General features: G+C 44.9%; 1 protein-coding gene across 1 annotated transcript; it reads right to left on the bottom strand.

The window, feature by feature from the left end:
• Positions 1–181: 181 nt before the first annotated feature.
• Positions 182–8,037, bottom strand: LOC119172779 (solute carrier family 2, facilitated glucose transporter member 8). The gene is made up of 5 exons (XM_037423923.2): positions 7,929–8,037; positions 6,005–6,228; positions 2,721–2,995; positions 1,520–1,792; positions 182–533 (listed from the first exon to the last, which is right to left on the bottom strand). The coding sequence occupies exons 1-5, from the start codon at positions 8,035–8,037 to the stop codon at positions 182–184; spliced, it is 1,233 nt and encodes a 410-aa protein (XP_037279820.2).
• Between the last annotated feature and the right edge of the window lie 19,498 nt (positions 8,038–27,535).

Here is a 27,535-nt window from a genome sequence, read left to right as displayed (position 1 = left end):
AATGAAGCAATAAAAAACACAGCTTTCGATCCACACTCGTTTAATAAATCATATATGGAAAGTTAAAAGAACAGTAACAATATCAAGTTTTACGCTATACTAATTTGAAAACGTCTGCGCAAACATCTACGGTTGTCACGGCAACCGGCGGCCCCGCCTAACGGGACGTTGCGGGCGCGGCCTACTGCAGCTCAATGTCTGCGAGGGACCGACCCTCTGTCTCGGGAAGCAGGAACAACAACGTGCCGGCGGCAGCCGACATCGCGAGGGCGGCGTACATGTGCGCGTTCCGCAAGCGCATCACCGTCAGGAACTGCTCGTTGAACTCGACCAGCGCAAAGACGATGAACCAGCGCGTGGCCCAGATCGCCGGCGCGCCCAAGTAACGTAGCCAGCCGGGTCCCGAACAGAGCTCTGCAATGAACAGCGACGGAAGATGACAGAGGCCCACCGAATAGCTCAGCACGAGAAGGTTGACCGAGTACACGAAGCTCCAGTTGGTCTCGTCCGGGGGCCCCGTGGTCGACCATTCACTGCAATCGCGGCACCAGGAATACAGGTAAGAACATTAACGCCTAAGCTGAGTCAATACGGCAAGTTGAGTTAGTTGAAGTTGTAGTAACACTTGCTTGCAGGCTAGTTGCTTGGACATCTCTTGTTAAGGTATTACGAGAGCATCCAGAGGCAATAATAATTCTTGGGCTTTAACGTTCCAAAACCACCATGTTAGTATAAGAGACGCCGTAGCGGAGGGCTTCTAAAATTTTGACCTCCTCTGTTCTTTAACAGGCACCTAATTCTAAGCACAAGGTACTCAAGCATTTTCGCCTCCTACGAAAATGCGACTGCTGCGGCCGAGAGTCGATCCCGCGAAGTGCGGGTCAGTAGCCGAGTGCCTTAGCCACTAGACCAGCCTGGCAGGTAACACAAAAAGGTAGTCGACTAGACAGATAGATACGCATAGACACAAACGCTCAAAGTGTCTGCAGTGTGCAAAGAAATAATATATATGTCAAGCTCAACAGTGATGGTTACACAGGTACATTAGTAAATGTCACGATAAATTCGTTTTAGTTTATATAAGTTGCTCTGCAAGTACATGCGAAAAGGTGAACCCAAAAGGACGCGCGCTCTCGAACATAAAGAGGCGCGCACCTTTTTTAATCAGTCCACGTTACTGCGTGCATTTTAACATTGTTTAAAGATATCACCTTTCCCTAATAAGTTCGTATGAGATTCACTGTTCTGCATCTTGCTTACAACCAACGTCGGCGCAACATTGAGAAAAGATGTGTTGGCGTTTGCCTCAGCGCACAATGTTTGTCTTGGGACATTGTGACTCACTTACCGAGTCATTATAGCCAGGACTCAGTGAAAAAAAAAGTGTTGCTGCAGCTGACGCTTCGGCAAGAAAGAGTATTGGTGATGGCTTCAACAGTTTTCTTTTGTATGCGCGAGTGCGACTACCAAACACCCAAGGAAAAGTTTAGGATTCTTTCTGTTTTGTGATGTGGCGTACCTGAAGGCGAGGTGCTCGAACGGTGGAAAAACGACGAAGCAGAAGACCTCGAGCAGGGTTGACACGCACAGCAGCTGTCGTCGACCCGTGGAGCGTGTCAGCGAAGTGAACAGCACTACGAAAGACACGTGCATGCCCATCATGATGAGAGCGGCGAGCTCCGCTGGCACGTCCTTCACCAGGCCTTCCATGGCCTGGATGCCTCGGAGGAAGAATAGCTGCGCGCACGATGCGCTCTGCAGCAACTGGAGCAGCAGGCACGCCGAGAAACGCCTGCATGCATGAGCGAATCGATCTTTGAAAATAAAGCGTAGCGATATCTACAGATTAGGAGACCAAGTACCAGAGCGTATACTCTAAGACCAGCGTTAACGTTTGGAGATAGTGATTTCCATCTTGAGAATGATTGATTGAAGGAGCGAAGAAGTCGGCAAGCTTTTGAAAGGGTGGCTTATTAGCCCAAGTGAGAGACAGCGTGAACACACAAGGCAAAGAAATAAGGTCGGCCTTCACAAAAGCATCTTAAGCTAAAATTTTCGTGAGTTAAATATCTTAGCCAGTGTCTATGCGGGTCATATCACCAACAAAGCCGGCTGACGAATGGGAAAACGCCATTACTAAAGAGAATGTTTGTGAATTCCGCCCCAGAACAAGTACGAGCTCTACACCTTCAGGCTGCACCATCAACAGCTGCAACCTATCATATTCCAGCTGTTTAATTTATCCCTCTTTTTCTTCTTCCTGTCTGCTGGTGCCATTTCATCCAGAACGTGCTTCACCAACTCGTCCACGCATCATGGCAGCTCATTGTCGAAAGAGTCCACTGATATATAAATCTTCTGTAAGCCAGCCATTGCCAGTTATGTTCTTCTTTAGTAGTATTTCATAGTATTTCAAATAAGACTTGAAACAAAGCAGGGTGCCCTTGCATTATTGTGTCTCTTATGATTCTTGGGTGTATATTATCATTTAGGCATGAAAGCCACTGTCAATTCCACAAATGTCACTCTTCACAGTGTGCTTTGGACGCACTACAACTAAGCCAACAATATAACGTCAAAGTCATCACAGTTGTAACACTTCTAAATTAACTTCACGAAAAGTTTGCTTTATATATATCACATAGTTTTGTCATCACAGAACCCCCAAAAGTTGCTAGTAATTAGAAAATGAGTGCGCAAGGGCACCCGTTGATACCAGCCTGATAAGCCGTCCGGATGAAGGATGTGGTTTGGTGTCCTGTTGTTGTAACCGCCCGGGCCTCAGCTCTGGCGGTTTGTGAAACCCGTACAGCCTGGTTGCCGCCATGCTTGCCTCGTCCAGACGTCCGCGAAGCAACAGCCAGCGGGGACTCTCGACCAGGTATCGCCACCAAACCAGAAGCGGCAATTGCGCCAGAGCCCAAACCACCGCTTGCCACCGCCACGGTATGCCGTTCAGCGTGTAGCTTGCCACAATACCGATGCTTGTGGCGACCTGGCAGGGTAGGAATTCTTTGTACAGCACGTAGAAGTGTCAATTCTTTGTGTTTGTTTTGTCGGTGTTTCATTTATTTTGTAACATGCACCAGCTCGCCTATCCAAACGCACTGTGCTAAAGCTGTACGCTTAAGAAGTAAGGTATATAACAGCTGCATTTTGCCCGTACTTACCTACGGAGAAGAACCCTCGAGGCTTACAAAAAAGGTTCAGCCTAAATTGTGGATGACGCAACAAGCGAAGAAGAAAATGATATATGTAACTTTAAGAGACAAGAAGAGAGCAGAGTGGGTCAGGGAACAACACGGTGTTAAGAATATCATCATTGAAATCAAGAAGAAATGCACATGGAACGGGCACGTAGCACGCAGGCAGGATAACCGCTGGTCATTAGGGGAACTGACTGGAATCCCCGAGAAGGTCAACGCACGATGTTAAGTGGGCCAATGGGATTAAAAAGTTCGCAGCTCTAAAGTGATAGTGTCACAGAGATTGCTCCCTTACTAATCATTTTACGAAGAGAACCAACGAGACGCTATGTGTGCGTCTACAGTGCCTCGCGCGTGCTCACGCATGTTGGCGCAGAGCACCGCATGCCTCTCGTGCACGAGCACGAGCTGGGGAGACTGACCTGGTTGTTGTTCAGAAAGGGACACGTGATCGGAACGCTTTTAGCAGACGCTTCTTTGTGCCATGGCTACTTTTCTGGGCACAAGTTCGCCCTTAATAAATCATTGTGTGTGTGTTCCCCCTCTTGTATTGCGTGACCAACGCCTCCTAGAAGAACTATGCCTGGAACGTCGCTCTCCTTTTAATTGGGAGCCTGCTGCCAGCACGCAATCTCGGAGACCATGCCTCCTGCCTTGTGTTGCGACCGGCCGCTGCATGAGACCGCTGCCTTTCGTACCACTCAGTCACGTGACATAACCGTACGACTCTGTCACGTGACATCACCGCTGCTTCGAGGCAACTGTGAGAGCATTGCGGTGTTCGCAGGGGGTGGCCGTCGGGGATGGTCGCCTTCATACCGAAGGAGGAGGGTAAAATCAGAGGGTAGAGCAGCGCGTTCGCGGCTCACGTTCCAGGCATAATTGAACGATCGCTGAAATGCTGTCGATGTACGTCGACTTTAGGCATAAGACGTGGGATGAAATCCTGCCTTACGCAACATTCGCCTGTAATACGGGCCTCCAAGAGACCACCCGCGTCACTCCATTTCAGCTTGTCTATGGTCGCACAGTCAATTTAACTCTCGACGCCATGTTCCCAGTCGACAATGACCCTGACAAGACTACGAGCCATCCGACATTGACGAATTTCTGCAGACAGCTCAAGAAGCACACCAGTTGGCAAGGCACCGAATACGTCAACAACAATTCAAGGATGCGGACTACTACAACCTGCACCGCAGGGGAGTTAAGTACCAGCCAGATGATCAAGTATGGATCTGGACACCAATACGACGCCGCGGCCTGTTAGAAAAGCTCTTTCGATGGTACTTTGGTCCATATAAGGTCCTTCGCTGGCTAAGTGACTTCACTTATGAAGTAATCCCTGATGGACAAGGGCGCTCCGAAACGGCAAAACCATGGGGAGGTCGTCCACGTTGTGCGCATGAAGCCATACCACGAAAGAGTATTAAGCATCTACCCCCTCGACAATTATTCTTCCGAATTCACACATCGGGACGATGAGCATTTCGGAGGGGGAGTAATGCCGCAGAGATTGCTCCTACTAATCACTAAGAGAACCAACGAGACGCTATGTGGGCGTCTACAGTGCCTCGCGCGAGCTCGCGCTTCTTGGCGCAGGGCAGCGCATGCCTCTCATGCACGAGCACGAGCCGGAGAGACTGACCTGGTTGTTGTTCAGAAAGGGACATGCGTGCGGAACGCTTTTAGCAGCCTCTTCTTTGTGTCATAGCTACTTTTCTGGGCACAACACCTGACAATAGCAGAAAGCACAAGACCGGGTTTATTGGCGGATCATGGGAGAGGCCTTTGCCCTACAGTGGTTGTATTCACGTTGACGATGATGATGACGAAACGAGTACTGACACAAAATCTAAATATTTCCAGCTAGTTACTCCAAATGAAAGCACGGCTGTCAAGAACCCTAAAAACAGTTACGTAGTGCTCGGGAATTCATGGGCTTGTCAACAAAAGTCTAACGTCGCGGTAAGACTTCAACTCGCGAAATACTAACGCTAGTTCTGTCTTTTGCCGTCACTCGCACGTATTTCACGCAAACGAGGATGAGTTTTATTGCCGCCCATCGAATCCGAGAGCGATTTCTGCTATTTAGGCTGACCACATGCAGGACGCAGATTTTGCAAACCTAGAGTGAATTGCAATGGCTTGTCGTAGTAATGTCCATTGAGGTGGGACTGGCTTGCAGATGCTAGGGTCAAAAACTTGCAACATCAAAGTAAAATATTTTATACTTGTTGTCTGGCTTCAAGGAGTATAGGCACCCGGCAATGCAGTTTACGAGATCTGATGGTAGCGCCAGAACACACAGCCTAGCGAGTAGACGCAGCAAAACCTAACTTGCACGTGCATATCATTTTCTTTTTTAGTTGTGAGTAAGCGGTCACGGCTGATTATGTAAGCGCCTAGGAAGAGTTCTTTGCAAACGTGCCAGAAAGGGCACTTACACTTCAGCGTGTCACTATGTTCAGCGAGCGTTCCATTTTCTTGGTATCCCTGGCGGTCGGTACCAACAATGCTGAGGCGGCCCAAAGAACTTTGTTGCGCCCTCTGGTTCACTGTCGGGTGCATATAGAGAGCGTTGATAGTGCGATATCACGGAAACGAAAACTGTCTCTTTTTGAGTGCCTCAAAATTGTGTCAGTACTCCTTTAGGCGTGAGCCTAGTGAAATGGTACAAAGGTACAGCAAACAAACCCTCGTTAAGTTTTGAGCTGGGCCACCATGCCCGAAATCGCTGTTCAGTTTAGTCCAAGAACTCCTTTGTTTAAACGCCCGGCCTTAGTATTAGCACCTACCTCAGTGAGACCTGTGTAGAAGGCTCTCGAGTCCATGGGTGCCACCTCGGCCACGTACAGGCTGACGCCAATGTCAATGACGCCCAGCCACAAACCACACCCAGCCCTGGCTGACAGAAGCATGGTAGTGTTGGAAGACGCGGCGAGCACGCCCCACGAGAGAGCCATCACCAGGACGCACAGCAGAAGCGTCCTCCGGCTGCCGAACGCCCTCAACGGACACCCTGCCACGCAAGCAAACCACTCGCTCACGTCACAAATCTTACAAGTGGACATTGTTTTCGAGTAAGTGTATTTCTTTCGAACTCGCGTAAGACGTACACATTGTGAGTTCTTCAAAGTGTATGAAAGTATTAACACGTGAGCGGTTTATGTAGGCAAGACACCTTTAACAGATCGCTGAAGAGTTTAGTAAACAAGGAGACGTAGCAGGTGTCGATAATACCGAACAGTGAAAGCTTGTACGAATAAAGAGAAGAACAAGGATTCCAGACTGTAATAGTCATACGTGACTGTAATGAACAGTCAATTAACAAGTAGTCACCACGCCGTCTTGAAAGAAACACCGATAAATACATTCATCATTATTATCATCCTTCTCAACATCATGAGTTTAGCGAGCGCGAGACTCTGCGCACGCGATTTTTCATAGCACGCTACTTACGGTACGGCTCCCAGAACCTCTCACAGCTTTCCCACGGAGTTAGATTACCGGCGCTAAAGCTCGCTAGTGGCTTGAGATAGTTAGGCGTCAACAAACAACTTTACATACAGTTAATATATAGTAAACAAGCATATATTCTTCTTTCCAGGTGCGAATAATATCCAGTAGGCTGTAATAGCAAGTGCATCACTTTTTAGATACTGGTTATAGGACCCAGGATATCATGGCGTTCATAAGTGAAACGCTAATTTTGTGAATAGCGTTTCGCTCACGAAACGCTAACCTTAGCGTTTCGTGAGTGAAACGCTAAGATTATGGTAGTCTTCTGCACTACACTATGGTGAATCCAGACCAGCAGCTGTCACATCCGGGCTTTGCCGCCCCGCCGTGGTGGTCTAGTGGCTAAGGTACTCGGCTGCTGACCCGCAGGTCGCGGGTTCAAATCCCGGCTGCGGTGGCTGCATTTCCGATGGAGGCGGAAATGTTGTAGGCCCGTGTGCTCAGATTTGGGTGCACGTTAAAGAACTCCAGGTGGTCAAAATTTCCGGAGCCCTCCACTACGGCGTCTCTCATAATCATATGGTGGTTTTGGGACGTTAAACCCCACATATCAATCAATCAAATCCGGGCTTTGCCAGGATGCATCGGGGTGCATGCATTGGGACAAAAGCAAACAAATGGGGCTAACATCGTCTTATTTTGATATTTTCATATTACCCCTGAAATAAATCTTCTCCCCGCATTTCATTTGCATTCAAAAGTGAAGCTTGCTTAGTCTTTGTAAACTGGCTCTACCAGATTGCCCAGAGCTGCCTACCCACAAAGAAAAAAAAGTCGTGCACGCGTGTCGCGAAGCGGATAATGCGGTCTCATAGTCAGCCTTGACGATTGAACCTAGATAGCGACGTCATCGTGGAAAAGCTATGTAGCTTTAAACGTTTATAGGCACGTTCACAACCTGAATTTTTATAGTGAACTACTTCCATGTCACCTTTCTGTCAGTTTCTAAACGGCTCGGCTCATCCACCTTCGCATAGTGGAATGACTCACAATTTTTAAATGTACATTATTTGTTTTTACTTGAATGCTCGCTAAATTCAAAATATATAGCAAATGTTATCAGATGTAGCGTCTCAACATGTCGCCCGGTGAGCCCGCATTACGAGGAATTCATCTAGTGCACCGAAACGCCGGACACGCTAAAACTCTTTATGTAGTGTCCTTTGGACGCTTAAAGAAAATGAGAGTCAATGCACGCACCCGACAGCAGCGCCCCGATGGCGGCACCAAACGCGAGGATGTCGGTGAACCATCGGTTCTGCGGCGCCTGCTTCATTCGGTACCAGGACTCACTTTCAATGGAAGGCATGGCGGCCGAGGCAAAGCCCAGCGTGGTGCCGGCGGCGCAAGAGCAGAGGCAAGCCGTCACCATGGATCTGACGTGGCGGCCTCGCATGCCTGTGCTGTCCTGGTCGCTGGCAGGGGTGCCACCTTTAGCGACCTTCTTCAGGTTGCGTAGTGCCTCCATTGCCGCGTTAGCGGCTGGCGTTGCTTCTGGCTCCAGAGGTGGACTCTCGGAACCTGCCGAGGCCTTGGGCACATCCTTCGCAGGCGACTGCATCATCGAAGAGTTCTTGGACATAACCTTCGACGTCACGTTCGACGTTGCTGTCGAAGCCACGTTCGACGTTACGTTCGACGGTGCTGCGGAGGATGCTTTCGAAATCGCGGAGTCTGCCATAGTGGTCAACGCCGTGTTCTCAAGGACCGACGTTGCTTGCGCCGTAGAAGTGCGTTGCGAGCCCCCACCCTGGGACCTGCGACAAAAACGGCACTGGTGACGCTTGGAAAACACAGAGCCGAGAAATTTTTCATAAAAGGCTTCAAAGTTTTGAAGGACTTTAGGTCTGGAAAGTAGACAGGAATGCTACGCATTACTGTCTACTTCCCAGATATACGAAGGCAAAGTTTGATTTGCGTACAATTATTTAGCACCATTGAAGCGTGATATGAAGCTGGGAAAGTAGCGATGCTTACCAGCTGGCTTTCATTGCATTCCGGCATACTTGCGTTCCTTGTTATGTAAATGAGGCTTCGTAACGAAAACAATGTCTTGAACAGCGCAAACTTTTATAGAAGCAATGTGCCTCAAGTATACTTAATGAGACTGGCATAGCCACCTCGATGTGTCTGTTGAATTTATCTGTTGCTCTACGGTACATTCGTATGCAGCAGAGGTCTCAAACTCGCATCACCTGTTAGGCCATAGTCACAAAATTTAGCCCCGCAATGGCCCTGGACCATGAAGAAGGGGAAAGGAGGGAGGTGTCAGCTAACGTTACACTTCAAAGATGCCTTTCCAATATATCGGATCAATTCTCATATACGAGTCACGACTGCAGAAACATATCGATACCTATCTTCACAGTGACTTAAATCGCGATGCCTACCAAAGTATAGAGTTTGTGTGTCGCGGTTATCTTAGAAGAAAAGGTGACCGCCTTCAAAGCCTTATGAAAAAAAAATGTATAACGTCAGTCAAGTCTTTGTAAATTACCCGAACAAAGCCTTATTATTCACAATAGGTGAATGAGTAATGCGAGCACCGTACAGCAATTTCGCAAACAGTCGTAAAGCCATTAAAAAAAGATTAGATGTAAAGTTTCATCAGGAGCCGTGTGCCACGGGCGAAAGGTCGGCGGGCCGCTTGCTTGAGACTCCTGTTATAAAAGATGCCTCGCTCTTCTGTTTGTTGTCTTTTGGTCCTAGCCTGACCACCTGGGTTAATTACATCACCTGTTTCTGAGTTCATTATTTGATACAGTATTGAATGATATTTACTCGGGACTGAGCTTATCTTGTCTTTTTTATTTCACTATTATTTGTAAAAGTGAGGCTTTAGTTTGACTTGTTCACATACACCACATGTGAAGCCTGCGGTGTATACATATTTGCAAGATGTTTCAGCGCGCGAACAAAGGAAAAAAGACAAGGTAGACAGAAAGAGCACTGACTTCCAACTAACTTTATTTCACAGAGTGGCAAGAATACATACTCTAAAAAGGATGATAGCAGAGCATGAAGAAAAAATTGCAGAGGCTTTGCAAACGGGTCAATGCACCTGGTGCAAATTTTGCCTCGTGCTCTGTCGCGCACAGGACAAGCTACGTCCCATGCGCAGTGGGAGTCGTATACTTGATTCCACTGACGTGTGGGTGCATCTATGTCGGGAAAACCGGCAGGTGCATAAATGACCGCCTCCGAGAATACCGAAACGATGTGCACAATGTGATACAAGGGCATCTATCTTGGCATTCATTGCCGAGATTGTGGGTGCACCCCTCTCTTTGATCAGTGCTCAATATTGGCAAGGCACAGGGACCAGCTTACCCGAGAAATTATCGAAGCCGAAAAAAATACACTTGCTGGGAGATAAATGTGTAAGCACATCATCGATTGCTTCATCACAGGCTGAACGCGATTACCTTTACCTGGCTGGGCTTTGAGGCAATAGAGGACCCGTCCACGTGTTTTGTTACTGATGTGTAGATTAGGCTTGCATTTTACCTTCATGCTTTCTTATCATCCTTTTTAGCAGTATATATTCTTGCCACTCTGTGAAATAAAGTTAGTTGGAAGTCAGCGCTCTTTCTGTCTACCCTGTCCTCTTTCCTTTGTTCGCGCGGTGAAACATCTCGCAAATATGACTACGCACCAACTAGCCCAAGCTTCCACTCCTGCGGTGTATAAAAAAAACTGGCCCCGAATCTGCATGTTAATCTGCAAATATCGTCGAAAGACGAAGTCTTTCGTGTAATGAGAGTGAACAAAACATTTATTTCATGTTCTGCGCAAGAAAATTGGTGAATGGTATTCTGGAGGCGCTGCATTTGAGTGCCTCGAGCGTGCAGCGGAGGTGAACGAGCGCATCAAGTCATGTCACACGTGAGACATGAGCGCCATCTGGCAGTTTTCTTGAAAAACAAAGCACGTGGCTCTAAGACGCGTGTGCGCGCCCGTCCCAGAGGTGGTAAAATGTAGAACGCAAGGCGACGGGTAGGTGCCTTGGTAGGTGCCTTGACACACCTAAACTCGGAATACAGGTCCGTAAAGTTGGTTCACAACGCACCAACTTTTCGCTTGTCTCAACTTTTCTCTCTTCTTTTCAATAACAAGGCCTGCCGTCGTTGCTTAGCAGGTAATGTGCGTCACAGCCTAAGAATGCAGATGATTCCTGGCGAAAACACTCGCCTTTTCGTGCAAGCGTTGCATGGTCAGCGCAGTGTGATAAGCGCAACGGTCCTTAAAATTACTTATGTATGCCTTTTCTAGAAAAAAAGACGCACATGCAGAATAAATACGTGTTGTTATAGTGCCCCAGACATGCACAATAATTGCTTTTTAATTGACAATTGCACATGTATAAACGCTAAACCTTGAGCAACATTGGTGGGCGCTGCAGATGGCGTCGGCCGTTTCAAACACCTGGTGCTGTTAGGAGTAGACAAACAAACAAATGTACAGACAGACAGACAGACAGACCAAAATTTTTGCGTCGAAGGTTCCCAAGAAAAACTATCGTCTTTAAAACATACGGTGTATGCGACGGCTTTCCAGCACCAATAATGCATCTCCTAAGCATATGATTATGCTTTCACTGATGTCAGCTGGCGATGTTCATCATCACGGTACATCGAAAGTTGTTTCGTCACCATTCTGATGGCGGCTATTCACCTGAAGAAGGCTTTGGGAACAATTCCCTAATCTTTATCACCTACAAGCCGCCTTGTGTTCGGTCTTGCTTCCATTAAATGTTTCTAATACCGTTGAAGTCCACATAAAAGCTTTGAAGTGATATATTCGACCCCAGTGAGTTATGATGAGGGTAAATTAAACAAATACACCTCATGCCACTTGATTCATGCGTGAAGTGCAGGGTATAGTCAGGACATTAGATCTTTTTCGTTTAGTTTCTCAGTTATAACTAGCGCCTCAGCTGGGTCGAAGATCTGTAGATCTCTTACTAAAAGCAGCCTACTTACAAAAGCAGATCAGCAGTTGAAATTCTTGTACGTTCTTGAGTAGCTACGATGCGAGAACTTTAATCATCAACTTTGTGTTTTTTCTTTGGCTTGTAGATTTTGTGACCCACGCAATTCGCTGAGTCTCAGTTCCGTAATATTGTTCAACAAGCCAGCTGGCATTTGAACGCGTGGTCACCACTGTAAGTGCACTGTGCAGATCAGCACACGACTTCATTTTGCGTGAACTTTGTACCATGAAACGCAACTGACGACGCCTAAATTAGGAAACATGAAGAGATGGAACAAAGTTCGTCCATTTAATTGATTTTTAGATATTAACCCTCCAAACATACCTCGAGAGTGGGAGGAACGCAGAGAATGGATAATACGGAGTATTTTTACCGTGAATTAGTTCTTCAACGTATGCGTAAATCTAAATAACTATAATGCGTACCTTACTAAAATGCCGTCGCCACAGCTTGGATTAAATTCGCTGCCTTAAGCTTATACAAGCGTGACACACCTAAACTCGGAATACAGGTCCGTAAAATTGGTTCACAACGCACCAACTTTTCGCTTGTCTCAACTTTTCTCTCTTCCTTTCAATAACAAGGCCTGCCGTCGTTGCTTAGCAGGTAAGGTGCGTCGCAGCCTAAGAATGCAGATGATTCCTGGCGATTCCTGGGGTGCAATTACTTGCCACGGTGACCGTATTTAAATGGAGTGAAAAGGCAAGAACGGTGGCTTACATATGTTTCGGTGTGCGTCAAATAACTCAAGGTGGTCAAAACTTATCCACGCTCTTGCAGTTCATCTAATAGCGTAGTTTTTTTTTTCTCGTAAAGCTCTAGAATTTAATTATTCTCTATTCGTATACACCGCGCTGTATATGCTTGCTTCTCGAGGTAAGCAGACTCGCGACTAGTGGCACGTAGGCATGGTGAAATGAACATGCCAGAGCTTGCTGAAGGAAATGAAAAAAAGTACGTCAAGGAATATCTCAAAAAGGTTGTGCTATCAAGAGTGCTCAATACTTGCGTACGCATCAGATTTCTTCTTCGATGACGACTTGCGTTTTTTGGGCATGGCTGGCAGAGTCTGGCCGTGCAGCACGAATCAGCTTCCTCCTCTTCGTCTTGTTCTTCTATGTCAATTTTAGCACGAGTTCCCGCAGTTGATGATGGTAATGATGATGCCTCAAACATGGCTCATATCCGCTTAGAGGGATCAGCGAGGAATAAATTGTATGATTTAGTGAGACTTTTTTCTAGTATTGAATATCGATAACCAAAAGAAAAATGACGTATACGTTAAACATAAAGATGCAATAGATGATTTCACCCGTTCTGCTCGGAGAGTTTAGTCGTTATATTGAGCAGATATTAAAGCGAGTTGACGTCGTCTTTTTCTGAAGTTATTTTCATGATCTAAAAGGAAGTAGCTGACCGGAACACGAATAATCTAGGTATTTTCTTAATAGGTATTCTTGGCTTGTGCTGTATATAAACTGGGAAGTTTACAAAAAGAAGTTTAGGGGTTACGGACGATCGACGTGAAGGTTCATTCCAAGTGAAATTACAGAACTTCTAGAGAAGGTGACGACAATGACGACCATTATGATGGTGTATACTACAGTGTCTAGAAATATGTGTACCATCATTATTGTCGTCATCGTCGTCACCTTCTCTACTTCCTTCTGTTAGACCCTGTACTTGTCTTGTCTTGTCTCCTAGGAGATCTTGGCTCATACCCACATGGGGGATTGGCCATACTGTACCTCATAATAGATCATTTTTTACAACGCTTGCTAAACAAATAAAGAGCAATTAGATAGGAACAATAATATTGTTCCTTTAAAAAAACGTGAAAAATTGCAGAAGAATGCGATAAACCAGAATATATAAAACAAATTAACAAGAATGAGGAAGGGGGAGAAAGAATTGGATATATCTGGCAGTACCACTAGCAGCGTATCCTCCTTGCATTCTCTTTTCTGCAGCCTATCAACATCTCGTTAATGTACAGTAATGAGCTCATTCCGCAGGCGAATTCCCTTAAATATTTGGGCATCATATATAATGACACATTAAATTGGAGAAGTCACATTGATGATGTGTACTCCAAGGTAACACGGGCCATGGGGTGGCTACGGAAGCTTGCAAACCGTAAAGCGGGTTTAAGAAGAGATGTGCTAATAATGATATATAAACTTTATGTGCGGCCCATCATGGAATTCGGATGCGTATTATTTTCTGGCAGCGCAGCCTATAAAGTGAGACCCCTAATACTGCTGGAAAGAGAAGTGTTGCGTTTGTGTCTGGGTCTACCAAAGTTTGTTGCAAATAACGTGTTGTATATGGAAGCTCGCCTACCTTCTCTGCTAAATAGGTTTAAAATTCTTACTGTGCAAGCATTCTTAAAGATATACAGTTCACACCAAAGACTCTCATTTTACGCTTTCATTCAAGAACCGACTTTATTTTTCGAAACCCATTGGTCGCGACTACACACCCCGCAAATAGTATTTGCACAAGCGCTACTAAAGCAAAAACTGAATGTAAAAATTAGACATATTCGTCCAATACACAACCTAAAGTCAATGCTTAGCATACAATTCGATGATATATTTCCTCATAACGCGAAACAATTGGCATATAGGTATTTAAATGACCAGTTAGCAGATTATCTAGCCCACCTAGAGATAAGCAATATCATAGCGACTGATGCATCTGTGTCAAAAGAAAAGGCTGGGGTTGGCATCTTCTCTCCTTCTTTGGACTGGTCCTTTTCGATTCGACTCCCAGATTATACCCCGGTATTCATGGCAGAATTATTGGCCATTGTTCTTGCCCTACGCAAATTACCCTCAAGCGAATTATTAGCAGTGATCATTACAGATTCGTTATCAGTTTGTAATGCACTTTCTGCGGCAGTAAATTCAGGGCCGATGAATACGTTTCGGCATTTAGTACCGAAAAACGTAAAAAAACTGCATTTGCTATGGGTACCAGGCCACCGCGGATTATATTTGAACGAAATGGCGGACTCTTTAGCAGCAGTATCCCTGGGTGGGCCCACCATTCCAGTTTTGCCAGATACGGCTTACGTAACCGCGCTAAGGTTCCGAAATGCTTGCCTGCAATGGGGAAAAGGTAATTTGGATAACTTCAAAGATTTCGAGCATTTGAGCTATTGCTGGAATAAACAGTGGTGTTTATCTCGCCAGTTAGAGGTCACTTATACCAGATTGCGCTGTGCAGTTCCACAACTAAATTATTACCTTAATAAAGCTCAGCTCAAGGAGTCACCGCTATGCATTTGGTGTAACGAAATTGAAACAATTGAACATTTCTTTTTATTCTGTCATCGTTATTCTTATCAGAGAAAAAGATGTTTAGTAGCCCCATTACAAAAGCTAGGAATACAAGTAAATTTACCAATAATTTTATCACTTGGCGGAACTTCATTTGGTTACTGCCACAGGGATATATGCTCCGCTGTGTTTGACTACATCAACGCAACTAAAAGATTACCATGCTAGTGAACCACTACCTTTTCAGATCTTTAGTTTATAATTCATAGTAATGTCTTTCAAAAACAAAAGATGGTTTGACCGCTTGCTCAGCACACATTTTTGTTTTTTGGTAGTATTATTTTAAGCTACTTTTTTAGATTGGCTTCATCTTTAGTTTAGTTTCATTTAAGTATCCTGCCGCCCGGTTCTTGGCCCATCCCCCCTTTGTGGGTAAGCGCCATCCATCAGAGGTCATCAGCATCAGCATCAGGGTATATCCTTCCGGTTGCCTGAATAAATTTATGTAGCGCTGACAGAATAGCACTGCGGCCCGCACCCAACTGACTGGCTCCAAACGATAATAGGGTGGATGCATTGACTGGCAATCCGATCATACCAATCGGTCTCTCAAGAATTATTCAGCGCAGTGAGGCGAAGCGGCGGCATGTGAGGAGAAAGTGATCTATTGTTTCCGGTTCATTGCAAACTACACATAGGTTAGTTAATGAAAATCCTGATTTGTTGAGATAAAAATTTAACAGAGGAACTCTACAGCGAAAGCTTGTGAGGGTCACCTCATATTGACGGGAAAGGCATTTTGCAGTGTTCCATGTGAATTGCAAGTGCCGAAATTTTTCAGATTGTAGAAGCGACGTTTTGTTGATTTTTAAGATTAACAGGCGTTTGAATCGTTCGGCAGTAATAAAAGGAAACTGTGGAGCTACTAGCAACACCGGGAAATTTAAAGATGCCGAAGCGAGCGAATCAGCAATTTCATTTAGTTCAATTCTAGCATGCCCGGGGACCCAAATAAACCGAACTTCTGATAGGCTATGCGGTACGAGAGACCAAAATATCCTGAGAAGAGGAGACTTCTTTGCGGACGTGAGATGTGTACATACAGACAAAGCATCCGAAATAATAATAGCTTTTGATTGCTGATAATTTAGTTTTCGAAGAGCCAATGTAATAGCCAGGAATTCTGCGAGATAAATTGGTGTGAAGTCAGGCAATCGGAGCGCAAAAGACCAATTAAGCTGATGAGAAAAAATACCTACTCCAGCCTTCTGAAGATTTTGCGTTGCGTCCGTCGAAATTACCACGTATTTAGGAAAATGACTGGGATGGTCTTGAAGGAGACCCTCCAGAACATGCTTTGGAAGTAACTTGGCATTTTTCAGAAAAATATCATCGAAAATTAAGTCAACTGGCACCGAGCATTGGGTTTGGGGGGTTAAATGCCGGAGGGAAACGTGAAGATTTGATAACAGAGACTCGACGAAAATAACTTGGGGTCTTTGATAATGAAACCACGGTGCTGAATGAAAGAAACACTGTACTTCTGTCGTCATAATCGTCGTCATCGTCGTCGCCTTCTTTACTTGTATACTTCCCAGTTTATATACTTTGATCCTTCACTAACAGCCACATCAGTATTCAAGCACTTACTGTGTTATTGGAATAAGAGAATATGTCACACGCGAGAAATCGAAGTCACAATCGTTAGACGGCGCTACCAAATTCCGCAGCTTACTTTATATTTACACAGAGCTGGTCTGGCAGCCTCCCCTCACTGTCCTGTTTGTGGAGTAAATGAGTCAACTGAACAATTACCTCATTTCTTATAATAAATTCTCTGCCTTACGCAAAAACACTTTTGGTGCCATTTTCCATCTTCTCGGAATCGATTTAAATGCGCAGAATGTGCTTTCTTTCGGGGCCTTGTCTCTTGGCCACAGCGACGGGAAGATTGTTGACGCATTGCAGGAGTTCGTTAAAGGTTCAAAGAGGTTTATGTGTTCAATACATTCTTCGGTAGATTTTACGACTTTTCCAAATTCGCTTTAAATCGAATTCGCCGCTTTATTGCATTACACTACAGATTATTTACTATTCTGCTATCAAATTTGTCCTGCTACACCTTTATTTTTCTTTCTCGTAAATAGATTATCTTAACATGTTATTAAGGAAGTACTTCATGAAAACTATCCGGTTTCTGGCCAATCCTCCAGAGTGCGTCAAGGATCTTGACATCGTCAAGGATTTTGACTTACTTTGATCCCACGTCAGCGGCTCATCCCACCCTGGTGATTCAGCCAAGAAACAGGTAATTTGTAACAAAAATGAACCCATGAGTTCTAATCACTCAATTTCTTTCTTGTCCCCATTTCACACTGTAGAATGGCAGGCGAGAGAAATCTACGGATTGAGGCTGACCTCTATTCATTTAAATAAATAAACTCACCTATATCTCTCGACAGGGTATGTGCCAAAAGGGTTGCATGTGCAAAAGGATAGTGGAGGCATACTAAATTGAAAGGACTGAGGACAAAAGCAATAAATCTAAAACAGAGCATACGTCTGCATCAATAAGTATGGGGTGAAGTACATAGTAGTTAGAATCCTACCAGAGATATAAAAACGGTGCGGCCTTCAACGTGATGAAATGAAGATGGCCGCTCGTACAGGTAAATTGCACACTGAAATGGCTACGTGCGAACACGATGGATTAGTATCGACGGCAATACCGATTCGTCCTGGTCTCTGGATACGACGGGTGTTTGCCGTCACTGCCATCGTCGCTGTGATGTCTCATATAACGTCCAAGTTAATAACATCTCTCCACACACCGTGTGTTCTATCTATGGGCACGCAAGCGAGAGGTGACGGACGCTTCTGAAGCAGAGATCAAGCGAGCCAGCCCATCTCCTTCACTGGGAGGGCGCCTGCGATAACTAAAGCTAGCGTGTGAGACCTGCCATCGAATGATCTACCAAAGGAGAAACACCTCACCCATCTTGAATGAGCATCATATTACGCTGGTGTAGTGGGGGGATGGATTCACTCAAGCAGCAACTGCAAACCTAGATGCTAATGGCATGTAAGGGCGCAGTCACTATCGCTGGTGCACGCACCATCTCAGCAACCATCAGGGCACTGTTTGTACACGCTTATATGTGTGGCTCTGTCCAAGCGAAGAGACTGCAAACAACTGGCGTCGTATCTGCGTTCTTCACTGCAAAAGTCGTCGAAAGACGGTAGTTTTCTGTCAGGACGCGCTGCGTGAGATATGAGTGTCATCTGGTCGTAATGTCAAGAAACGAAAGCTTTTGTAGAACGCAGATTCACCGGTAGGTGGCAACACCATGTCGTTTTAGCAAAGCGTAAGAAACACTTTTTCGTTCATAGCATCGCATTGCCAGCGCACTGTATTCAAAGCCGCGGTCTTTGGAATAACGTGTATATATAAATATAAATGTATATATATATATATATATATATATATATATATATATATATATATATATATATATATATATATATATATATATATATATATATATATATATATATATATGTGTGTGTGTGTGTGTGTGTGTGTGTGTGTGTGTGTGTGTGTGTGTGTGTGTGTGTGTGTGTGTGTGCGTATTTTCTACTAAGCGAGCACACCAACATATACTTACGCATTGATGTTGCACTTCTATTATGCATAATATTTGCTTTTTGGATGACAATGTTCACAAGTATGAACGCCGTCACCCCATCAAGATGGCTGGACGTTGAGCAGGGACTTTCGTCAGGTGGCTGAATCGTTTGACAGACAAACTGGAAGGCAGACAGATTAGCTGCAAGAGATTTTTGTTTGTAGCGTAATAGGTGCGAAGCTGTTGCAGTAGGTTATCGTCGTCATGCTCTCGTTCCGATTCTGGAGCGCATATACTCCGAACTTCTATCGTTTCTGTCGGAGGAATGGTTCTTCCTTCGGGAGGAAGAATTTCTACGACAATGGTCATGCTGCTTCCTGTGGGTAGTTGATGGACATGTTCGGTTAGTTTTCCACCTGGCTTAGTTCCTATAGTCAGGTAATTCGTCAGTGTCTGATTATTCCTTGTAATTTGTATGTGTTTAATATTTCTATGTGTTTGTGTATGCCCCGCATGCGTGTGGGTTCTTGTGCATATAAACTCCATTCTAACACTGTAAATTATGCAAATTACATGCACCTTGATACTTGTACATAGCTAACATTTTCACCAAGTCTTGAAAACTCTGTACATATACCATGATATACATTGTGCATATTGTGCTTAGTGTATGTATGTTAGTCATTAGTAACACGTGTTAAGGACACCCTACTGACTTGGGCATTTTTGTTTAAAGGTGTCATGCATGTTGTGCTTAGTCATTTGTTTGTTATGGTGCCTGTTGCATAGACACTGGTTCCATAGGTTTGTAACGTCCTACGATTGAATAACTTTTTTTTTCTGAACAGACCAGCACTTCTACGCTGAAGTGTCTCAGGAAAGACCATCGTCTTTTAAAAAGCCCTTCTCTATGGAGCGGCCGTATTCTCTCACAACAGCGTTACGTGAGTTTGCAGCTGCAAAAGTTAGCTGCAAACCTTACTTCGCATAACGCTACAATTTGTTGCTATCACATTCATTGCTTTGGCCTTGCAGTTAAACTGTGACTTTTTTTTCATCGTATGGTCAACCAACGCTGCTAGGACATTCTATTCCCTCAGAGCAGTGTCGCTAGCATCAAAATCACCTATAGGATGAAACATCCCGAGCGTACAGAAACGAGACCACTTAACACGCGGAAAAATGAGAAAGCTAACGAATTCCGTTTGGTAGGGACGATGTTAGTGAGCGTAAAACCAACCACTAACGTTTTTGTGCAGTGAAAATTGGAAAAATGAGTTGCAAAATTGGGAGACGCACTGCTGTATACAGTGCAGCTTTGGCTTCTATACGTACCGTAATCTCGTGGAAATATAAAGAGCTTCTCGTTCCAACGGTTCATGGGGCAAAACCGACGAGAAGAGCGGTTGGACCCTACTTTCTGTAGTGGCCCGAGTCTCACACACCTCCTACTACAAGGCATTTGTCTCCACATTTAAGCCTCAATTGCAAATTCGTTTTAATTGAACTAGGTTATATGCACTGTCGAGTGCACCGGTACTGGGAGTGCGTTTATACCTGGTGAGTCGAAATAATAATTTCAAGTGTTACAGCTAAATATTAATGACGAAATTCAGTGACTGTGAATGAATGAAACAATTTTATTGATAAGTTCTGCTTGGTGCTGGTCCGAGCCAGACTGCTCAGATATATGACAGAAGACCTTGTTTTCCAGTAGCCTCCCTGGTTTGCTCAATAACCCAGGTTTGACATTCTAAATTAGAGCTGAGCAGCGTTCTGCGCCACCGCTCCCGAATGGGGAATCTGTTTGCTACTTGGCACATTCCCTTAGCATGTGACTTAGGGAAGACGGTACTATTTTACATGCTTTTCGTATCGAGTTGGGGCAAGTCCCTGAAAACATCTTGTGTAGCTGGCCAGGGCTAAGATAATGATTGGTTTGTAACTTGCGCCGATCCGCCACTTCTTTTCTATCCATTTTTTTTTTCAAATAAAAGACAGGATAGCCCGCTATGCCGAATATACCAAGTGTCATCGTCACTTGAGACGGGTTTTCAGCGGATGTCACGGAAAAACTTATTGTGATGCCTAGCTGGGCGATGCTCTGCGTAGTGTTATCACTATTTTGACAGTCTCAATGGTTAGCCTGTGTCCCTGGAGGCCCAGTAAATTACTGTAATTCATGGTGGTCTAGTGGTTAAGGCGGTCGACCCGCAGATTGCGGAATCGAAGCCCAGTCGCCGCGGTGGCACTTTTGATAGAGGTGGCCCGTGTGCTTCGATTTAAGTGCACGTTCAAGAATACCAGCTTTTTGAAATTTCCAGAGCCCCCCGAAATGGCGTCTCTCATAATCGCATGCTGGTTTTGGAACGTTCAACCCAAACAATTGTTATTAGTAACCTACGCTACGCCACTACGTGCCAGTTTACCGTTCTCTCTATTTTGACAGCATTACAACTGCCAAAGCCAGCGTTGATAGCGGCGGGCCTCTGAAACCAACGTGATTATTTTCCGAAAGCAAGTGACGCTGTCTGACAACAGTATTACGCATCACTAGGTAGAAGCTTGCATGTCCATAGAGAGAATTACTCAAAGCACCAGTGGCTATAGGTGACCTGCAGTTTATCGTCGTTCATGTAACCATTTATGATATCAGGGCATTTCGTAGTGCATAAACGTTGTTATATGCACTAAGGAGTGCGCAGTATAGTGGTAAAGTGGCCGACCTACATTGCCTACATTTCGCCTACATTGCGAAAGGCATTGCCTTTAGATTCTCAGAGCTCCTGTGGACCCCCAGATTTTCCTAATGGAGGGTAGGGTACACACGTTCGTGGTGCGTGGTGACATGAGTAAGTATTCCTCTAGAAGGTGGCCTTTCCTTGCCGCTTAGTTCAGTCTTTCCTTCACTTGGTATGCGCTCGCAAGTGTGCGCATGTTAACTCCAAGTTTCTTGGCACCTACTGCAGTTTCTGACGTAAAGCTAAAGGCGAAAGCAACTTGCCATGCACCCATCATTGTTCGCACTACAAGCGTCGAACACAAGTTTCCCAAGACTCTTACGATCCAAGGCCGTAACACCTTAAAGCTAATCGAGAACCAGAACACGGCAGCAGCGGCAGGTGAAGGGAGAAGAAAGGGCATCCTGGTCCTTCCAACCGTCGCCTTCAAAATCAACTAATCCCTGGGATTCTGATGTGCACGTAGAAGACTCTCCTGACAAGCAATCGTCGAGCTGTTAGTCGGTAAGCTGTAAATAATCTAGGACAGTACACTGTTAAGTGTTTGTTATGCTTAAATAAAAGCAATAAGTACAGTTATAGTTATGTACACAATAAACGACAGGTCTCTTTTATTTCTATCGTCGCTCAAGTCGGGCTGCCACTGAAAGGTAAGTGACAAGGCTGATCCACCATGCTAACCACAAGAAGCACATTCAAAGGTAGGTCTTCTCTCGTACATCGCTCCCATTTACCGCGTCGAGTAGTATAAGTACAAAAACGCATTTATAACACGTGTAACTGTAGAACGCGGTTAAGTTAAGCTGGTTTTATCTAATAGACTCCATTTTCCCAAATGGTGATGATGATAGCTTCCCAAAACACGTGGAAGTCGTGCTACGAGTAAAGCACAATTTTTAGTATAGTTAAAAATGCCGTAACCCTCAAGACTGCAACAGTCCCCGAGTAGTCGAAGTGAGTAGTCGAAGGTTTGGAACTCGCCACTGAAAATGTCTTTCTGCTTATTCCTTTTCTTTTTATGGAGCTGTCATGCTCATTATGTATACATTTGTTAAGCCTAGCACATTTCTGTACGTCGCTTCACATCGTAGTCGTCTACGTGCAAGAAATCAACACATTTTCGAGGTTTTTTTTTTTTTGCACGAATATCTATATAGGCAATAACGATCGTGTTCTTTTTTAGGAAAATCGATTGAGATAAATATTTTAACTAGCTTCTTTTATTTCTTCAGTGCACGAAAATACACCCAGAATCAACTTCATTGAAATGCGGTGGATCCACGAAAATTTGAAAATTACAAATCTTTGTAAAGCGTTCGGTTAAGGCTTTCGGTTAAGGCATTCGGGTAAGGGTTAAGGCTGTCCTAATGCATTCGTTTGAGAAAACACACCAACAATGCTCGCTATTACCTATAGATACCTACACCAACACTGCAGAGGTATGTCGTTTTCTTGCGCATACAAAAACTGCAAAACTACACAAAAACAACTAGGAACTGGAGTAGGTTCATGATGATAATGTATGAAATAAACAACCCCGTTGTTTTAATGGAGCAAACCTTTCCCTGCCTCCTTTGCTGGAGTAGTTAGCTTGTTATAAGCGACCAAGCGACCGAAAAAGCAACAAACCATGAGTTTTTGTGCTGAAGGTCTCCAGTTTCTACGTTTGTTTTCCCGCAACGAACGAAAAGCAGCTGCAAACGTCGAGTTCCGTTCCCAGACGGTAAAACATTGTCAATTTTCTAGGGTCGTTTCAACCACATTTGGAAAAAAAAATACGCATGAAGCAGCACCGTTGCAACACGTAGTCAGCCAATGCTTGGGCCATATCATTGGTGATGGACGCCTTAACTTTTCTACTTTTCGACGCTCATTCCGGTGAGCCAAATGCACGACGGGGTCCTTCAGCTCGGAAACTCAAAGTTTTACGCTCAGTGCAGCCTCTTGGCCAGTCCCACCATGCTAGACAGTCCGGAAACTATGCTCAATAATGTATACACTGAAAACAAAATAGCAAGATTTCCAAAACTGATGGGTTTACCATTTTTTCAGAAAAAATACACCCAGAACCAACTTCAATGAAATTCAACAGAATGCCGCAAAATTCAAAAGGTACAACACTTTCAAATCTTCGCTTCTTTTATAGAAATAAACATAGCATTGATTTCAATAAATTGTGATTTAACGTCCGGAAATAAAAAAAGAAAGACAAAAAAAACATGGTTGTTTTCTCTGTCATAACAATCGGCATAACATGAAAGTAAAACATGCCTTACAGAAACAGTCGACTGTTTACAATATGAGGTAGCTTGGACAGTGTCTATTGATGCTTCAACGTGAGTGCACGTGCGCCGATACCGATGGCTAACGGCCATTCTCAATGAAGAACAAACCCTCGTGGTAGCGGTAGTAGTATACGGTGAGAGCGTAATCAGAAAGTGGTGTGACCGCCGGAAGAGCGTCGCCGACTGGACGCAGAACTAGAAGTAAGATTGACAAGCTGCAAGTGCCGTGCCAGTGCAGCACAAGTTCGACTATTGTTGGTACAGCATATCACAATAGCGGTTTCGGTGCGGTCGTCAAATCGAGGGTGAAGTTGCAGCCACGCCGTGTGTACCTTGCGCTACTAGCATGAGACGAGGACTCGTGGTGAAGGTAGTGCCAAAGTGCCGATGCACTTATGTCGTGAGACGAAAAATCAAATGCAGAAGTACAGGTGGCGCAAGCTTCACTCAACAAAACAAGGGCCAAATGGCAGCACTCTTGAAATAGTGAAGAAAGTGTATACCCAAATCGAGGAGAGCTATGTTTTCCAGAGAATATAATTGCCATGGCGCTGTCGATAGATAGCGCCCTAGGCTGATGCCGCCACGGACCGAAAGGTCATGGGTTCGACTCCCAATGACGCAATTTATTTTCTTTGCGATCTGATCATGTGTATATTTTTTGACGTCATTCCCGTGTCGGAAATCCACCTCTGAAGTCTTGGTGAACCCCGGCCTTGATGTTAAAAATAAAGATTTTCAAAAGATAGTTTCTGGTTCAACTAAAAGAAAAGCTTCTAGTATACGCTTGAACTTTGACTTCGAGAGTAGAGCACGTAATCAGACAATTTTCGTGTCGTCGTCCTTATCGCCAACTAGGCTCCGATTTTGGGTGGACATCAAAACCACGCTGCTAGGAAAGCCAAAGTGTCAAAGTTCCCTGGCTTTTATATCCCTGCTTGTGGTGTGACCGAAAACCGCGGGAAGATTCTGTTTAAGAGTTGAAAGATCGCTGGTGGACGCTTTGCGGCATCCCGCGGATTATCTTCAAACCTCTGCCACACCGAAGCCCCTCCGAGATTAGCGTACCAGGAAGTGTAAACGTGGTATATGAGCAGCTTGCCAATAACGCGTTTAAGGGTGCCTCCGTGATGCCAGAGTGGGTTAGCACATCACGTCACGTAGCTGGGAATTACAGTTTCGAATAGCCACATTCAACCCGAAAAAAAAAAACTTTTTAGTCGACCTTGAACCTCGCTCACAGCAATGCTGAATTTTCTCTCACAACAAACGGCGCCAGCATTGACACCAGAACATCTGGAATACGAGCCTTTTAACGCTATCGCGTTAAGAAAAGATCACCGTATTGCTGTTTATTGTAGCTAATATATACCAACAACAAAACGACTTCCGAGGTCTCTCGGTTTCTCCTACCACGAACGGCTCATTACGCGTTATAAATACTGATCGAACCTGAATGTCCCCAGAGCAACAACTGTATGCGATAATGAACATTTGTTTATAAAGCAGACTTCTCTATGCCTTTTCTCGCGCAGTTTCTGGCTTTGTGAGAACGACCAAGCGGCTGTCATAAAGAAAAAACGCCATGTTTCCCAGCTAAACATCCCCCTGGTACGTTCGCTTCACTGCATTGCAGGCCAAAAAAGCAGTCGAAAAAGTTGAGGCCCTTATCAGCTCCGATAAGCCTCAACTTTCGTCTGACGTCCCTCACTGCAACGATACACAGAATCGAAGTTTATTCCTGGCTAAGTGCTCCTTGGTGCGTTTGCTTCACTGCGATTCACAACAAAAAAAGCAGTGAAAAAGTAGGCCCTTATCAGACTCGATAAGGCTCAGCTTTTGTCCGACGTCCCATGCAGCAGCGATGGAGCTAAAGGCACATTTTTTGTCCCAAATGTAACAGAAACGAGCCACAAAATTTTCCCACGGTCTGTGTTGTTGGGAAGATAACTTCTTGTCACGACTTGTAGCGATGGGGTTTCGGTACTACGGATTGAGTAGATGCTCTGCGCATTTTCCTAAGACCCAACTTATGCCTGACCTCCCACTTACCATCGTGTGCAGTATGAAGGTCTACCATTACAAGGGTGGGGCCTGCTGGTCACTGTCAAAAAAAAAAAATGTGGAGAGGATCTACAGGTTCAAATCAACATTCAAAAATCAAGAATCAATGTTCAATATTTTCAAAGGCTAGTTTCTGGTTCAACTAAAAGAAAACGTTAGTATATATGTGCTTGAACTCCTACCTAAAGAGTAGAACACGTAATCAGACAGTTTATCGTGTCGTCTTCCCTATCGCAAGCTAGTCTCCGCTTATGGGTGGACATCTGAACCACGCTGCAAGGAAAGCCACAATGCCGACGTCGTCTGTCTTTTGTATCCCTACATGCGATGCCACGAAAAATTACGGGAAGATGCTGTTTAAGGGTTGAAATATCGCCCGTGGACACTTTTTGGTATACCGCGGATTATCTTCAAACCTCTGCCACACTGAAGCACCTCCGAGATAAGCCTACCGCGAAGTGTAAACGTGGTATATAAGCAGCTTGCCATTAACACGTCTAAGGGTGCGTGCATGATGGCAGAGTGGATTAGCACATCGCGTCAAGGAGCAGGGGATCACAGGTTCGAATCACCACATTCGACCCGGAAAAAATTTTTTTTTAACTACCTTGAACTTCAGTCACGGCAAAGCTGCATTTTCTCTCACAACAAACGGTGCCAGCATTGACACCGGAACACCTGTAATACGAGCCTTTTAAGCCTATCGTGTTAAGGAAAGATAGCCGTAATTCTCTCTATTATACCTTTTATGTACCCACAACGAAACGACTACCGAGGTCTCTCGGTTTCTCACACCACAAACGGCTGATTACGCATTATAACGACAAATCAAACCTGAATGTCTCCAGAGCAACAACTGTGTGCGATAATGAACCTTTGTTTATAATTAAGACCTCTCCATGCCTCTTCTCGTACAGTTTCCGGCTTTGTGAGACCGACCAAGCGGCTGCCATAAGAAAAAAAAAACGGCGTGTTTCCTAGTTAAACTTCCCCGAATACGTTTGCTTTTCTGCAATGCATGTCGAAAATCAGTCGAAAAGTTTGAGGCCCTTATCAGCTCTGATAAGGCTCAACTTTTTTCTGACGTCACTACTGAAACCGTGCACCGATTCCACGCATATTCCGAGCATATGCTTCTTGATGCGTTCGCTTCACTGCAATGAATGTCGAAAAGCAGTGAAAAAAGTTGAGGCCCTTATCAGCCCCGATAAGGCTCAAGTTTTGTCTGACGTCACATCCAGCAGCTATGGAGCTAAATGCACATTTTTCGTACCGCAGGTGACAAAAGCGAGTCAAAAAATTTTCCCACGGTCTGTTCTGTTGGGAAGCCAACTTCTTGTAGCTGGTCCTGTATGTTTGAGCTAAGCAGCACGGCCTCCCCCTGCTGTGCGTTGAAATATTTGAAATTTGGCCCCTTCACGAGGTTAGGACAACCCCGGATAATGTGTTTGTGGTCCGCCTGTTGATTTCAGAGGTAACATTTGTTGGAGTAGAGATCTGAATAGTAATGACTGTAAGCAATCGGGTTTGGGAAGGAGATTGTTTGTTGCCCCGCCGTGGTGGCTTAGTGGCTAAGGTACTCGGCTGCTCACCCGCAGGTCGCGAGATTGAATCCCGTCTACGGCAGCTGCATTTCCGATGGAGGCGGAAATGTTGTAGGCCCGTGTGCTCGGATTTGGGTGCACGTTAAAGAACCCCAGGTGGTCTAAACTTCCGGAGCCCTCCACTATGGCGTTCCTTATAATCATATATGGTGGTTTTGGGACGTTAAACCTCACATATCAATCAAGTTGACTGTTTGTAATAAGTGCCAT

This window comes from Rhipicephalus microplus, chromosome 4 (assembly GCF_043290135.1).
Source record: "Rhipicephalus microplus isolate Deutch F79 chromosome 4, USDA_Rmic, whole genome shotgun sequence".
Taxonomy (NCBI): domain Eukaryota; kingdom Metazoa; phylum Arthropoda; class Arachnida; order Ixodida; family Ixodidae; genus Rhipicephalus; species Rhipicephalus microplus.
The sequence above is the reverse complement of the archived record's forward strand: the minus strand, read 5'-3'. Positions and strand labels throughout refer to the sequence as shown.